Consider the following 17,274-nt stretch of genomic DNA (forward strand, 5'->3'; position numbering starts at 1 on the left):
TCTATTTCCCTTCACAGCCTGGTGACTTCCTGCCTCCTTCTTATAACCACCTTCCAACTTGTTCTTGCTTTCATCACCCGGGTACCCAGAGCCGATGAGAATTTAAGCTTGTACAAGAACACTGGTTTGATTCTCCTTTTTCCTCCCACTACATCCTGAAAACAAAGGGCTGTCAATCCCCTCTCTTCAAAACACCAAGCAGCAAAGGGAGGAAGGAGGGAGGAAGAGGCCTGTCTTGCTTATGTCTTTTCTCCATTGTGAGTTGGCAGCTGAATTATTCAATTCTGGGAGTCAGTGCCTGTCCTTATCCAGCTCACCCACTTTAGAGCTGAGCCTCCGCATCTGCATCCTCTGCCCTGGTCCCTGGGTTTCCTTCCACATCCTTCTCCTGTCCTGCTTCCTTGCCTGTCCACAAGCTCATCAGGACAGAGGACAGACTTCTACCATCATGAATAACTAGAAAGAGCCTTTCTCATGGGTACGATGCTAATGACCTGTGAACTGCAAGGTCACCAGCATTCAGGACATTGTCAACACTCACAGCTGAAAAAATACTCAACTCCCATCGTTAGGAGCTCATCTCCCTCCTATAACTATCACTTTCTCGGCTGGCCCTTGGACCGTTCAAGTCCTCTAGTGCAGGGCTCGGGGGGGTTTCAGTCACTAACATCTTAGGGTGAATTATGCCGCAGAAAATCCCTTACTCTCTACCCAGTTGAGGGCCTCTGAGTAAAGTGTGGCTGCTGGATCAGCACTGGATTGATCATCACGTGCTCTGGGATTCAAGCCCCCAAGTATTCCACAGAAGAAAGACGCGCTGTCTTCTCCTGTTAGGATTTGCAGCCTTGGAAACCCTGTGCAAAGTCACGCTGAGGCCACACTGACCCAACGGCAGTGGGGAGAAGGCAATGACTGATGGCATTCAGGATGGTGTGTCTCTCTCTGCCTTTACTTGACTCGCCTGCTTTTGATTGATTTGGGATCTCACACCTTCCTTAACATTCTAAATTCTCATTTACTTGCATGTTCCCAACATTATCGTTTCTTCCAACTTCACTGAACCCATCCCCACACTGACGTTCTGGTGGTGCTTTGAGGATGAATCAAGAATATCATTACATCAGGGAAGGAACGGTCCAGCCTAAAATGGGAGGAATGGGGAGGGAGGGAGGCCACACGCAAAGGGAAGAAGCCAAGGAAGGAGGGAAAAGGTCGTAGAACTTGGAAATAAGCATGACCAAAGGCAAGCTGTGTTTATTGAGAATTTCAACCAGGAAACCCCTTCTTTGATGCAAAGTAGAATGTGCAGGAGGAAATATGGCTCTGGCAACCGTGTCCAGGTCCAGAAATCAAGGGCTCCTGGTGGTGCTCAGGTTAAGCACTCAGTAGCTAACCAAAAGGCCCGTGATTTTAACTCCCCCAGTGATTCTGTAAGAGGAAGACCGTAACCCTGTAAAGACTATGGCCTAGAAAACCTACGCTTTCCTCTGGTCACTATGAGACTCACACACCTCTAGAGGGCACTCACACCCTAACAACGAGAGGACACGCCTGCCCTGTGCAGGGAGGGTATAAGGAGGATAGGCAGCTAAGAGCCAATCCAGGATAAAAAGCAGCAAAACCCCCACCACGGTCTAGACAGAGCTTGGCACGCTATTCACAGTCCTTTTACCCAGGACAGGTCTACGTTTCATGGGGCCTGAAGCTTACGCAATTTGGGGGTTGGGGAAGAATCATATCTAAGACCAAAAAAACTTATGAATTGGAAATGAGGAATGGAAATGAATATTTATGTAGGATAAGAAAAGAAACCAAAGGGATTTTGAAAAAGCTAACAATTAGCACAAACATCACACCATCCGAACAAATAACATATTTTGGTGAAGCAGCTGCCGTCACACGGCTCCAGGACGGTTTTCCTACACTCTGGGATGCATGCCCTGCCTATCTTATAATGTGATGACACATTTGTCACCTCATCGATATGCAACGAAGAGGTGCTCAGTCCTTCCTCTAGTATAAATGAGCAAAATTTGGAAATATTGACAAATCAGAAAAACTGCACCATTAATCATTGGTAACATATCCCTGGTGACAATCCTGTCAGAATTGCCAGATCGGGGAAAGCCTCCGAACAGCAGTTCTCAACCTGGGGGTCACGACTCCTTTGGAGGTCAAACGACCCTTTCACAGGGGTTACCTAAAACCATCAGAAAACACATATTTCCAGTGGTCTTAGGAACCTAGACACCCCTCCTCTATCTGTCTCCAGGCAGGCCCACCCACATGCAGATACACTCGCTTACCACTTACGAGTTCCCATTGTGAAGACTGTTACCCATGCTACATCATGCTTCAAGACAAAATTTCATTTATTTATAATTAGAAATAAATATTTGACAATTATATAATTGCATATTGTTTTTGTGATTAACCACTATGCTTTCACGATGCTCAATTTATAACAATGAAAATACATCCTGCATATCAAATATATACATTACAATTCATAATAGTAGCTAAATTACACTTATAAAGTAGCAACAAAAATAATGTTATGCTTGGGGGTCACCACAACATGAACTGGATGAAAGGGTCATGGCATTAAGAAGGCTGAGAACCACTGCTCTAGAATGTGTCTTTCTTAGTATTTCTGGGCATCTGAGTTTTCCTGTCCATGAACCCTCTGGATCCGCTTTGAGTTGATGCTCATTTACCCTGCTGTCAGTAATGCCCTGGTTGTAGAAGTGACATGTGGAAATCAGAGCCCTAGGCCAAGAACCTTCTCGAAAGCCTGTCCGATGTCAGCATGTCAGGTGCCAGCCGTCGGCTCAGCTTCATAGCGAGCCTCTGAAGGACAGACAGAGCCCTTCCCTCTCCTGTGCTGTCCTCCCAGTGGCGCTGAGGTTGGGGCCAGTTATTGCAGCCTTTACATCGACCCGTCTCGCCAAGGATCTCCCTCTTTCTGCCAACCCTCTGCTTCACCAGCACGGCCCCCTTCCAGGCACGCATCTCTCCTGTTAGTATGTCCCTAGCAGGGGGGATGAAGCCTCCCCACCCTCACCTCGAAGGAACATTCTGGATGTACTTCCTCCGAGACGGAGCCATTCGTTCTTCTTCTCTGGTCTTCTTTATTCTGGGCCCAGCTTTCACGTGCATGGGAAGAGATTGTGGGCAGTAAAGGAGATGCTGGAATGACTGAAAACCACGGACATGCATCTCCTACACCTGAGCTAAATGATTCCCCAACGTTACACTGTGCCTTTGGTCCAGGCCCTAACTAAATAAAGAACGAATAACAGCACGGCCTGTGATCAAACCCACCGTCGAGCAGAGAAGCAATGGGAATGGAATTCGAGCATCTCGGGGAACGGAAGTGAGAGCATCTGACCTTTGCCAGTTTTCCAGGAATGGGGACTAGCCTTGGACGGGCCTGTATGAAGAAGTGGCCTGAAGCTCAAGGTCCCTTCATAGCAAATACGCCGGCGTGACTTGTCTGCGTTATCTAGGGATAGGCATGACCCCGTAGTTCACACAAAAGTCCATTGAGGTCGATGGCAGAGGCTAGCCACGGGTTCCACATTGGTGTTGGGGCAGCTCCCCAATTCTGAATGAAACATGAAGAACTGGAGGTAACCCAGAGCAGTGTCAGCCCAGGACAAGGAGAGGCAGCCTCACTCCTACCTTGAAGAACCCATGTTCCCAGCCCTTACTCTCCCTGGCCCTTAATCACATCAGCAACACAGAGATGAATAAGTCATGGCCACTCACAAGCAGGCGAGGGAAACAAATGCACACACATATCATAGGACAGCATGGCGAGACGTGCAAGGGTTCCGGGAGTGCTAGGATCCCCCTCATCGGAGCAGTCAAGAGGCTGTGGGTGAAGTTCTAGGGTTCTAGGGTGCCGCCTACTCCTCAGAGGTTGTGCCAACTGGGTCTGTGTTATGGAGGCCAGGGCCTGCCTACTGTAAAGAGGTCAACTGTGCCCCTCGGCCAGACTGACTCAGTGATGATAGCATTCGGCTTCTTGCCTGCCAAGCACCCACAACCGGAACAATAAGCAGCAGCGTGATAAACCCATAGAAGGATGATGTTGTCAAGGGTCTTCTTTTACTGAGATCCATGTCCCTGGATGCCACAGCTAAGGCATGAGATTGCATATTGCATTGGGAAAATCTGCCGAGCAAAACAAAAAAGAACCTCTTTAATATATGAGAAACAAAGATGTCACCTGACGGGCGAAGGTAGACCTGACCCAACCCATGGTATTTTCGGTCCTGCCAGTTGTGTGCGCAAGCTGGAGCATGGAAGGCTCGAGAATGGGTGCCTTGGAACGGTGGGGTGGGCCACCAAGGTTAACCCTTCCGTGGGTTTCTAGAAGGAATGAATACATCTGAGTGTCCAGACGTGCAGCCAAAATGCTCCTTAGAAGCCAAGATGGCAAGGCTCCATCTCACAGGCTCTGGACCCTTCTCTGGCGAAGGACGTCATGCTCAGTAATGGAGAGAGTCGGTGAAATGGAAGAGGACCTTCAATGAGCTGGACTGACACCGTGACAGCGACAAAGGGCCCAACCCTAACAAAGACTGGGAGGATCACGCAGAACCGGGGGGCAGTGTTCTGTTGCTTTGCACAGGGGATCGCTATGAATAAGAACCAACTCAAAGGAACCTAACAGTAACAAGCCCCCGTCCTGTTAATGGCATAGGTCTAGAGCAGCCCTGACCTCAGCCTTTCTCTGTAGCTCATATTCCTACGACCGTTTGGTCTCTTGCACATCCCTGCCCTGCCCTTTCCCCCAACATAGTATATTAATCAACTCACAACAGATGTTCTTAGGAAAGAAGTAGGTTAGGTCTGCAGACCCATCTCCCATCCAGTCTCTTCACAAAATCGTGACTGAAAAAAAGTGTAGAATTGATATTGCAATCATTAAGAGCCAAAGATGACTCCCACTGGCGGCAGATAACATTTCACTTTCATTAAGCAATATAAAATAGACGCGAGAATTCCCGGCTGCCACCCTGACACACCATGCTTTGCAGCGTGAATCTTAAATTGCACCATGTCAGTCAGAGCTCAGGAGTTATCAGCATCATTTAATTAACTTTTTTTTTCCTTTGTGCAAAACCCAACACGTTGAAATAAAAATATAAAAATGTAATCCCTGTGCAAACCCACCACGAATGATAGCCCCTGCCAGAGACCTGAGCTGCACCCAGGCAGAAATCAAGGCGTTAAGTCCTCTTTGTCTTTGCCTCGAAGCTTCCCCCTCAGTCAGGAGCAAGGAGAGAGGGTCACAGGCTCCATATACCTTGGCCTGGAAGCTTCTGGAATTGGGAGCAGGACTTGCTGAACATTCCAGCATCCCCTCTTCTCCCTAATGTTAATGTTTAGCCCCTTTCCTGTTGCAGTTGAAATGTGCTGTTGTTCTTAAAAGAAAAAACAAAACTTTTTTCAGTAAAGGAAGATCACAGGAGCCTTTGGCTCAATGAAGAGAGAGTTCAGTTACCTATGAAATATATTTGATGAATGTGACCATTGACTGTTTGTGAGCTGTAAAGAAGAGTACGTGGGCGGGGGGAGCTCAGTCAGATAAGTGACTTGGGCAAACCTTACAGATTCTCAGGGCTTACATAGTCTTCCCCAGACTGCATGCAGCTGAAAGTGACCGGAGGCTGTCTCTTGAGTGGGACTGCTTCTGCTTTGTTATGGACAGATGGCGAATTGGTGGCACGGGCGGCCCCATTCTCCCTCCCACACCCAGGGCGGGCACCGCAAATAAGCCCCAGCGTCCTTTCATTGAGCTTGACTTGGGTTTCATAATTTCTTCTACCTGCTGCCCTCTCAGACCCACTACCAGTCAACAGGAGCTGGCTCCCAGATGTGGCCAATTCGCCACCCCTTCCGTAGTCAAAAGGCCCCTTTTAGCCGTGACCCCTGTGTCTCTGGACAACCAAACTGCTGAGCCAGGGAATTCAAGATTTCCTGTCCAGATGGCCCAAGAGTCCAAATGACCACAGGGGCGTGGGGAAAATGGGAAAAGAAAATGACTGCCTATTTTGGGTCCCCTTATACAAGAAACAAAAATGTTGTGTTTGCTTTATCGTCAATTCCTCAGCTAACTGTTTGTTCTTTTTTCCCTTCTGTTTTCTTTCTATAAAGAAATAAAGAGTTTAAACATAGGTAAGATGAAGAACTTTTGGCCGTCTAATTTGATATGGTTCGTTTGCTTCTTGTGTTTGTTTTCTTGTTGTTGTTGTTATTGTTTTGTGTTTCTTGTGTAATGCTACATATATTTTATGTATCAAATATAGTCACTTTTTATGTGCTAATTGTGTGTTGTGGATATGATAAGCTTTAGCAATTATGAAATGCAGTCAAAAAGCAACCAAATAAGCTGACAGCAATTAGACTTTCCGGGAGATGCAAGTGCCGGATAGTGAACCCTCAGTGAACTTTCACCCCCGCTGCTCGCTGCAGTCCGTAATTGGGGCAAACAGTGAGGCGAACTTCTGGCTTCCGCAAATGCTGGACTGGGTTCACAAAAGCTTTAATGAACTGGAAACGGGTCAAAAACTCATTTTCAACTCATTAATGATTACACACACACACACACACACACACACACACACACACACACACGGATATGTGGTCATTTGAAAAAAAGAAGAAGAAAATAGCTAATTGCCAATCTGCTGGTCAGAACGAATCCAGTAGTCAGATGCACTAGAAATTTCCATGAAGTTAAAGCACGTTTGAGTCAGGTAAAAGGTGTGGGCCAAGTCCTTGAGGGAGAGAGGGCCTTTGCCATTGGGAGGATGCAAGGTCATGGTTGAGGACCATCCTGGTGCACTTCGCATGGAGAGCGTAGATCCCCGTGTGGGAGCGCACAGTTGAACACTGCACGGAAAGGGTTCGTACTGAGAAGAGGAGGAGGGGATGCAATTGCTCTCGATACGGTAGAGAATGCAGCGCCTCAGTCTTCGAAGGAAACGCGCGTGAGGTTTCTTGGAGGTAGTAGTCAACACTCAGCTGCCAGAGTGGCCATGACCCCAGCATACCTAGGAAAGGTCCATTGCCTTCTTCTCAGCTGCCCACATGTTAGCTGCTTACGGGTACACCCTACTGGAGCCAACTTGTTTGTAAAGGAAGCAGAAAGGTCCTAGAAGGCCACTGCACCCCTTCAAGCGCACCTGCCCCAACCTAACCTTAGCCATGGTCACAGATGGAGACTCAGATGGAGACCCAGAGTGATCCATCTGACCAGAGCTTCGCTCCGGAGAATTTTACTGGGAAGAAGGATGAGGCTTTGGGCAGGAATAGGCTCCCCAGACAGAAGTGACCTCACCCCCTCAACAGCCCACACTTCTGCCAGAGATTTCGAAAGGCCTCCTCGAATCAGGCTCGCTAGAAAGTTCAGAATTAATTATCTTGCTGATAGAACGGCCCAGAGCAGCCATGGCCTGCTCCTTCTGTGGCTCGCCCAGCTACTGGACGCTTAGCGACAGTGTTCAGTGTCTAATTAAGGAACGGCATGAATTGTTCCCTTTCTGCCCTAATTTGTTTTTTGTATGTAGATATTCTCTAATGACTTAATTGCAAAAAAAAGGAAAGAAAGCAAGCAAGAAGAATAGAGTAAAAGAAAGCAGATGAGGAAGGACAAGGAGCCACGGGCAGCCTCCCCTTTCCGATGAGCTCTCCAGGCCGGAATTTTAGCAAGACCTTGACTTCAGGTTCAATTACGTGTCTTAATAGCAACCTGAGGAGAATCTGGGATTAAAGATGGGCTTGATTCACAAATTGTTCCTAAAAATATCCCTTCTTGATTCTTTTTTCCCCTTTAAAGCAGGGAAGAACACAAACGGTGGCGTTTTAATTAGCTAATGTCCACAGGACAGACAGATGCAACAGCAACCTTCCCCTCCCCTCTGCTTTCCCTCTTCACCGAGAAATCCAAAGAGCCATTGAAAAGTAACTGGCAATGCCAGGTCTATCCTAACTTTAGACACATGATACCAAAACCTCTCCAACATCTTTGGACTCAGAGCCAGTCACTACTTGCCTCCCTAGTCAGAAGGTGAGCAACCTGCATATTCCGTCTGCTCCCAACCTCCAGCTCGTGAAAGACACCGCAGTGAATAGGCCTGTAGGGGTTTGAGCCACAAAAGAGAGTAGAGATGATCCCGTTTGATTTCTCCCTCTCCCAAATAAGGAATCGAAGACCCAGCACAGTCATAAGATCTACATAAGGTCACCAACTGTGTCAGAAGTGCATGTGGGCGTTCCTGGGTCTTGGTCCTGAGTTATCCCACCCATTCTATAAGTCTTGCTCTGTCCCAGGGCACCTAGTCAGAGCTGAGTTCAGAGTCATCTGTGTCCAATTCCCAGGCAGTTCCCACCCGTCTGTAAGGCCCCGGTGCCTTGGTTAGCATTGCACAGGACAGAAGAGCCGGTCTCTGCGCGTCTGCCTTTCTCATTCATCCCTTAGCAAGAGAAGTCTATCGCCTCGTGGGACTTAGGGCCCTGGCTGGTCCTGGCTCATGCCTGTCATACGACTGCTGCCCAAGATTTGAAAATTCCATCTCCTTTCTGAGGACTTCTGGCTCTGCCCACGATGGCAACAAGGCTGCCACCTACGTGTCCTCACATTCAGACCCAGTGTTTTCTTTGTGCCCACTGAGGCACCATGGAGAAGATGCGAGGTGTGGAGGGCAGATGGATTGTGGATTGATTATAGTGCAAACTTTTTTTATTTAAATTTTATTTTATTGAGGGCTCTGACGGCTCTTACCACAATCCATACATATATCCATTTTGTCAAACACATCTCTACCTACATTGTCCTCATCTTTTCCACAACATTTTCTTTCTACTTGAACCTCTGGTATCAGCTACTCATTTTCCCCCTCCCTCCCCCATGCTCCTTTGATAATTTATAAATTATTCTTTTTGTTTCATGTCTTAAGTTTTTCATTGCCAGGGGGTACTGAGTACTTTTTTTTTGATAAGGGGGTGGCAGGCCAAATAGACCTATGATCTGTTCCCTTGGAGACCTGGAAGAGGTACGGATGGATTAAATAGAGTAGTGTCCCATGGAAGTCTTCCACCCTCCTATGTGACAACCTATAAGACTCCCCACCCCCGAGGGGAAATCAAGGAGATTGGCATGCAGCTGCAGTTGTGATTGAATAGCTACACTAGTCATAAACATCGGAGCCCAGTGGGCTGGCTCCTTCCTACAGTGAATAAAACACTCTTTTAGCATCGTGGGGCACCGTAAGCTCTATGGTTGCATGGAAAGCCTGAGCCAATTAGAAGTCACTAAGAGCCATGAGCTGTGGAAACACTACTTTGTGATGTTGGATTCTTTCCAGTTCACTAAAGTGGAAAGGCACTAGGAGAGAGAAGCTAAGACCCGTGCTAGGATTTGTGTCAGCCCTGTGCACCCAGTAGCCCAGCCACACAGCACCTTCTCGTTTCTCTTTGTGTGAAAGCAACAACCCGGCGCACAAGTACTACTTGGCAGTGGACCCCGTGTCCGGATCGCTCTACGTCTCTGACACCAACAGTCGGCGCATCTATCGCATCAAGTCTCTGAGCGGAGCCAAGGATCTGGCTGGGAACTCGGAAGTGGTGGCGGGCACTGGGGAGCAGTGCCTGCCCTTTGACGATGCCCGCTGTGGGGATGGCGGGAAGGCTGTGGATGCCACTCTGATGAGCCCGAGAGGTAATGGCCCCGCCAGAGGAAACCTTCACCCTGAGTTACAGCTTGCCACCAGTGTGGCTTTCTCCTTACGAGAAACATCTACCTGGAGCCGGGTGGGGCAAAGCACAGCTTCCTCCAGAATGATTTTACTCTGATGGATTGCTTTGGGGGCTGGGTTCTGAAAAGAGGAAGGAAAAAAAACGTATTTATTTATTTGAAGTAAACGTTGTCACCCCCTACAAATGGAAAGTGGGGTGGAATATGCGTGGAGTTCTCTGATAGCTGCCCATCACAGAGCTGCAGGAGGACCTGGGGGCGGCCCGGGCACAGAGTGCCTGCCAGCTGTGTGGGCTGCGGACAGTACAGAGCCCAGTGGGGGCCTCCAACCACCCCACACTCCCAGTTAGATCATGTGGGTCAAGTCTTAAGCACAAGGCCTGGCGTTTTGTAACTACTCCATACACGTGTAGCTTTAATGTCCAGGGGTTAGGGGTTGGGGAGTTATCAGGACCAACGGATCCCTTTGAAATGGACGAAAGATACGTTAGGACCAAACTAAAAATCAGACTCTCTGCCATCAAGTCATGGCTGACTCATACCAACCCCCTGGGGGTTTCCGAGACTGTAACTGTTTATGGGAGTAGAAAGCCCAGTCTTTCTGCCCCGGAGCTGCCGGTGGTTTCAAACTGCCCACCATTCATATCTCAGCGCAGCAGGTAGCCAGTCCCTGGATAGTGCAGCCCTGTTAGCACTTTACGCTGGCATGGAAGCAGTGGTACCATGGACGGTAGGGTGAAGATTGGAAGAAATAGTAGTCGGGGTCCTACTGGCCCTGCCAAGACAGAAGAGTGCCGAGACGCCCAATTGTCTCCCGGACATTCCAGAGTTAAACTGAGTCTGAGCTTCTTTCTGGGATGCTTTCTGGAGGAAACATTTTCTGGGGAGTCTGTGCCCGTGGGAATCGTTGTGTCTCCACCTCATTGCTTGCCATCAGTGGTGAACGATATTCCAACCAATAATCTGTCCAACAGTGACCTCTGGAGTGACCTCTTTCAGAAAGTCACTGAAAGAGTATCCCCCTCCCCCCAGGAACACCGCTTTCCCTCATTGGCATCCCAAGATCTATTATTCTTCCACTGGAGGAAGGTGGGTAGTGATGCTCTCCACAGCCCGGGAGTTGTACAGAACCCGGCGCCTGTAAGGGGGTCCCTTCCACTGCTTTCAGTAGCATGCCAGTTGAACACAGCAGGGTCCCTCGTCTGAGCAGAGCGCCCAGCACGATGGCCCCACCTCTACTCCGTGCCTCCCTGTACTTTTCTAAGAAGCACATTCCCGCTGTTTGTCTTGCTCAGGTATTGCGGTGGACAAGAATGGACTCATGTACTTCGTCGATGCCACCATGATCCGAAAGGTTGACCAGAACGGAATTATCTCCACCCTGCTTGGCTCCAGCGATCTCACTGCCGTGCGACCCCTCAGCTGTGACTCCAGCATGGACGTGGCCCAGGTGGGACTCTCTGTCTTATCCCCCTCGACACTAAGAAACACCCGGGGCTCAGCCTGGAGTCTTCATTGCTTCCAGTCTGAGTTGGGAATGGAGTAGGAGGGGGAGCTGCAGAGACGGATCCCAGGTTTGACTGCAGAAGCCCGGGACGAAGTAGGCATTGAGATGGAATGGAAACTGTTAGGCATCGGGGAGATAGAAGGAGAGAGAAATCCTGCTCAGAAAAGTGGAGCTGGTGACACTCCAGCCATGGCAGATTACAGGGTAGGAGTTCCTGTGTAATTGCCTCTCTTCTCCGTCATTATTACAGGTTTCCGAAGGTTCCATACAGTGTTACATGTCAATCAGAACTTCCCTGTTAATTTGAAATGATTGCCTCCTTGCTATATAAACCTTTACTTTGTGCAGGAGCAACTAGTGCTGAGTTACTCTACAAAATCCCCCCAAGTGTGGCTTTTACCTGAGGCTCTTCAGGGAAAAGAGGCTCACTCACGGGTTCGACAAAGAAAGCTAGGACGTAGTATATGGATTGCCAACTGACTTGCAATGTATGCTCACCCTGCCTCTAAGAGCATTTCAGCCCTCCCTTAACCTCTTCAGTGCTCAGCTCAATTCCACCACTGATACCTTGCTACAAAGATCTTCACCTCAGATTCCACAGTAGAGGTACACGTTTGGTTCAGTTTATTGTTTGCGAGTACAGACTCGAGTTTTCGTTCCCCGGCCAGCCTGTGCATTGGCTGCCCTGCCATCAAGACCATCTCTTTCAAGCTCCAGGTAAACGCCATAGGAGTGCCCCAGTAGGCCTCCCCAGGCCCTGGGCATGGTGAGCAGAGTACAGGCCAGACACCCCGGGTCTGTCACGCCTGCATAACCAGCTCAGACCACGCTGGTCCTCCTCCGATCGTCTGGGCGGAGTGACAGAACCCTGGGGAGGCCCGGTCACCTCATCTAGTCACAGCAGATAATATGAGGAGGCTTCAGAAAGTTCCTGGACAAAAATCCCTCAATCACCTGTTCTTACTTTGCCATAAACTTCTGGAAGAACCCTTGTGTAGTAGACGTTTGTTATAACCCCCCCACCCCCTCTTTGCCACCATACACGTTCAGCATAGACCATGAGTAAGGGGCCCATGACTGGCATTTCCAGCAACGTCTTACTGAAGGGTGGTCTTCTTTGCCTACTGTATACGTCTACACCTTTCATCCTGTTTGCTCATCCGGTGCCGTGTCATCCACAGGTTCGCTTGGAGTGGCCAACAGACCTGGCCGTGAACCCTATGGACAATTCCCTGTATGTTCTCGAGAACAATGTCATCCTGCGCATCACTGAGAACCACCAGGTCAGCATCATAGCCGGCCGCCCCATGCACTGCCAGGTTCCGGGCATTGACTACTCGCTCAGCAAGCTAGCCATCCACTCTGCTCTGGAGTCGGCCAGCGCCATTGCCATCTCCCACACAGGGATCCTCTACATCACCGAGACAGATGAGAAGAAGATAAACCGTCTGCGCCAAGTGACCACCAATGGCGAGATCTGCCTGTTAGCCGGGGCCGCCTCGGACTGTGACTGCAAAAACGATGTCAACTGCATCTGCTACTCCGGCGATGACGCCTATGCGACCGACGCCATCTTGAATTCCCCATCGTCCTTGGCTGTCGCTCCAGACGGTACCATTTATATTGCGGACCTTGGAAACATTCGGATCCGGGCAGTCAGCAAGAACAAGCCTGTTCTGAATGCCTTTAATCAGTATGAGGCTGCCTCCCCTGGGGAGCAGGAATTATACGTCTTCAATGCCGACGGCATCCACCAGTACACTGTGAGCCTGGTGACAGGGGAGTACCTGTACAATTTCACATATAGCGCTGACAGCGACGTCACTGAGTTGATTGACAACAGTGGGAACTCTCTGAAGATCCGCCGGGACAGCAGTGGCATGCCCCGCCACCTGCTCATGCCTGACAATCAGATCATCACCCTCACGGTGGGCACCAATGGGGGGCTCAAGGTCGTGTCTACACAGAACCTGGAGCTTGGCCTCATGACCTATGACGGGAACACCGGCCTCCTAGCCACCAAGAGTGATGAAACAGGGTGGACAACTTTCTATGAGTAAGTGTGTTTCCCACGAGCCCCTGCCCTGCCCTGCCCTACCTGGCATCTGGAGGACTAACCCTCTAGCTTCGAAATTTGCTTAGCCTCATGTCTTCCTAATGTTAAGGTCTACTTACTGCCTCGAGATATTCCCAACCCCTCTCCCTGACTCCTGCACAATTCCCTCTCCTGGGTCTCTGAGATCGAGCACCCCCCACCCCCACCCCCCAAGAGTCTGAAATTCCCCTTGCCTGCTTGCCCTTCCAATTTCAGGATATTGGACACGCACGGCACCTGGAAGATCAAGTGTTGATTAACTTTGTCGATTATTCATGTTTGCAATGGGTGCGGAAATTAGAACCTAAGCGGCCCGATCCCCGTGGGGCGCCTGTGATTTGCCAATAGTCCAGCATCACCCTTGGTTGCACAGACAGGAAGATAAACTCTGAATTTCCGCCTTAGCAGAAGCAGATCAATACAGATAAACTGCTAGGTATATTAAAAGAAGCGAGGGCTGGTCATATTTCCCCTAACAATTATCTCATACTTAATAGTCCTGCTGTTTGTTTTGCCAAAAAGCTGTTTTCCCTAGCTCCTGCAGACAGCTCTCGGTCAAATTGCCTGCTGCTGCAGGTATTAGCTGGTAGGATGCTGGTTGCAGCAAGCCGCCAAGGCATGCTTCCCCCGATTGCTGGCGGGGTGTGTGATGGAATTTACAAACACCTGGCCCTCCTCGGTGGGGAAGGATCACCTTATCCCCTCTACGTGTAGCCCTTGCTCACCGCCATCTAAATGTTGCCACTAGCTGAGAACTTAGTAAATTAGGGAGAGTTTGACCCAGAGAAATGGGGGATAAGAAAGGGAGCAGCCGAGTATCTTGTTGCTCCCGCTGAAGTACAGGCATGTTCACTTCCTGTTTGCATGCCAAGGGGGTAGGAGAATGCCAAAGGAAGCGATTGCCACCTGCTGGAGACTTGGCAGCTTTGCAGAATTGCTTTCCCTTGCTCTGGCTTTGTCCTTTGGGCAAAGCCCAGTCTTTGGACGGAGGCTTGATCACACTGAGCAGCCAGTGACTCTGCCCCCGAGGACACCCTTAGAATGGCATCGTTAGCCATCCCCCTGTTGGCGCATGTCACTGAGTCGGTTACGACTCATAGTAACCCTAGGCACCACAGAATGAAACCCTTCCCGATCCTGCTCAGACCTCACAGGCATGCCTCCGTGGGCGTCTGTGTTACTGTAATGCAGCCACTGGGTCAGTCCATCCCCATGAGAGTCTGTCTCTGCATTTGTGACCCTCTCAACTTTACCAAGCACGGTGTCCTCCGGAGGCTATTCCCTCCTGGTAACAGGTCCAGAGGACATGAGACAGAGCCTCCCCACCTCGCTTCCAAGAGTCTTCCTGGCTGTACTTCTTCCGAGACAGAGCTTCTGCTTCCTCTGGACATCTATTTATGTATCATATTCCTTCCCACCACCATAATCTAAAGGCGCCAACGTTCCAGTCTTCCTCATTTCTCGTCCAGTTTTCACTCACAGAGGAGGCAATTGCAAAATACCGTGACTTGGGTGAGGTGTGCTTGGTCCTCCAACTGACAGCTGTTCGTTCGGGTACTTTCACATCTCTTTCATGGCAGGCTCGCCCAAGGCGATACATTGTTTCCTCGCCCATTGCTTCCACGGGCAGAGGATGCTCTGATTGCAATGGTATCCTGGACCACCTGGAGCGTTCTTGCATTTCTCAGGATGTTGCTTATTGGGCGTTGCAAGGAGTGTTAATAAATAAATCCTGAAAGCTACAGTCTTTGATCTTCAAGATCGCTTCGTTTTCCCCAAGCAAGGCTGTGTCACAGGCAAATCCACAGGTTGTTCATGACACATCTTCCAACATAGTCCAGCTCAGCATACTGATTTTATTATTTGCTCCATTATGGATTGAATGCGTGTGGTGATAAAAAAACAAAAACAGCCCTGATGCACACCTCTCGAGATTTCGAAACGTGTGGTCTCCCTTGTTCTGCTCAGGTAACTGCCCCTTAGTCTAAGCACCTAATGAAGTTAAAGCTGCATTTTAACTCCACTAGCTCTAAGATGGCCCTCTTTCCTTCTGGCGGTTTCACCTGAAGACCCAGTGGCACTCCCAGCGTCTCTGTTGCCTCGCGTAGCTAGAGAAGAAAGAATGCTCTCTCTGGGGAAGCCCAGTCCGAATGAGGCCTGACTTAGACTGTGGTAAATCTCTGAGTCTTACTAATGCTTAAGGTGCTCAGCTGCGAGAGAGGGGAAGGTGGAAGGTTCAAGCACAGTCAGAGGTAGGCCCTGCCAAGAAAGGCCTGAGGACCTGCTCCTCAGCCCGCCATTGAAAGCCCCTTGGGACACACATCGATTCTGCCAGTGAGTCAGCACTGCCGGGACAGTAGCTGGTCTGGGCGACAGGCTCACATCTGGGTTGACCATGGGACAAACACTGTCGTTTGTGTGACCCCTGTAATGCAGTGGTGACAGCCTTCAAGTTGTACCGCAACAGTTTTATTGGCATAAAGTTCACAAATCACACCATTCGGTCATTCAGTCACATCAAGAATAGTTGCACCATCACCACCACAATCTGTTTCATTTTTCGTTATTTTTGTGCTCATCATTATTAGCTCCCCAATTTCCCCCCAACCTCCCCTGCCACACTCCCAAGAAACCCTCAATCCAGTTACTGTCTCTATAGACTTACCCATCTTGGAGTTCACACACAGAGCAACATTTCAAAACACACACACACACAACCTCTCAGGAATGACCACGTAAAACACATGCAAGCCTCAATCAAAAAGAAAACAGGGGGGAAGGGAGACCAAATGATAGGGTGGTGAATTTCACCATAACTGCCTCTACGACAACCCACTCTCCAGTGCGCTCTGCCTGTTAGCCAGCCTATTCGTAACCACAAGATGAACTCTACCTGAGAGAATGTTTTTCAGGAGGATGCTTTAGTTTGATGAATGCACAGGTGTGATTCATCATTTTTAGAAGGTACCTAGAAACTGCATCATGAGGAGATTTTTCTCCCTTTATTTGATGAGCTGCTTTACACACACACACACACACGTACGTAATGAGTAAAGTCACTGATCTCAGTTACTCCCATTGTGGAGGTTCAAGTGTTTAAAATCTTCTTTTACCTCCTAAAGAGATGCTAGCTGATCGTTACTGTCTCGCACCTTTTGGACATGCTCAGCTAATTGACAGCCTAGCAGTCAGACACAAAAAGCACTCCCTATTGGGACCATAAGGCTGAAACCCACTCTGACTCTGTGACTATAACCACCATTTGCACACCTTAATGAAAAACACCAGTCTACAGTGTAGGACTTGCCTGCAGAGGGCTCTGCGGGTTTCCGCAGTGGGGTTATCCCAGCCCTGTCCTCTGATCGCCTCTCATGGGGCGAAGTGGAGAAGGCAAGGGTCTGACCTCAGTAGGAACCCAGCCAGAGTCCAGAGGTGGTTACTGACTTGGTTCATTCCAAGTAGGAAACCCATAAAACCAGTTGCCCATATGTCAACTCCACCTCATGGTGGCCCCATGTGTGGGGTTTTCCTTGACTGCTTTTACAGATGCAAAGCACAAGGCCTTTCTTCTCAGTTGCCTCTGGGGGGCTCAGCCCCTCATTTGTTTGCTTAGCCGCTGAGCATGTTAACCCTTTGCACCACCCAGACCCTTCTTAGGGGGGAACTTGAGATTGTGAAGCACTTGCAGATGTTGCCTAATAGCCTCACGTCTTTGGCTATGACCATAGCCCTTAGCAAAAGACGTGAGGCTATTGGGCAGCATCTGCCTGTACAGGAGATCTTGAGGTAGGAGATTCCTCTCTTCCCACCCTGATACTGGAGCTGGGGTACCAGTCTCCCATATGCAGGAAGAGTAGAAACAACCTGCCCCTCTGTGTTCCCCCTGCTAGAGAGAGTAGACTT

The 17,274-nt window shown here is 49.4% G+C and overlaps 1 protein-coding gene across 1 annotated transcript in view; it reads left to right on the top strand.

Moving 5' to 3' along the window:
• Positions 1-17,274, top strand: part of TENM2 (teneurin transmembrane protein 2) — a 504,145-nt gene that overhangs the window by 434,774 nt on the left and 52,097 nt on the right. The window contains exons 19-22 of the mRNA XM_075542722.1: positions 6,169-6,189; positions 9,501-9,733; positions 11,065-11,219; positions 12,458-13,332. Of these exons, the coding sequence (XP_075398837.1) occupies positions 6,169-6,189; positions 9,501-9,733; positions 11,065-11,219; positions 12,458-13,332 (1,284 nt within the window). The remainder of the gene's footprint in view (positions 1-6,168; positions 6,190-9,500; positions 9,734-11,064; positions 11,220-12,457; positions 13,333-17,274) is intronic.

This window comes from Tenrec ecaudatus, chromosome 2, assembly GCF_050624435.1.
Source record: "Tenrec ecaudatus isolate mTenEca1 chromosome 2, mTenEca1.hap1, whole genome shotgun sequence".
Lineage (NCBI taxonomy): Eukaryota > Metazoa > Chordata > Mammalia > Afrosoricida > Tenrecidae > Tenrec > Tenrec ecaudatus.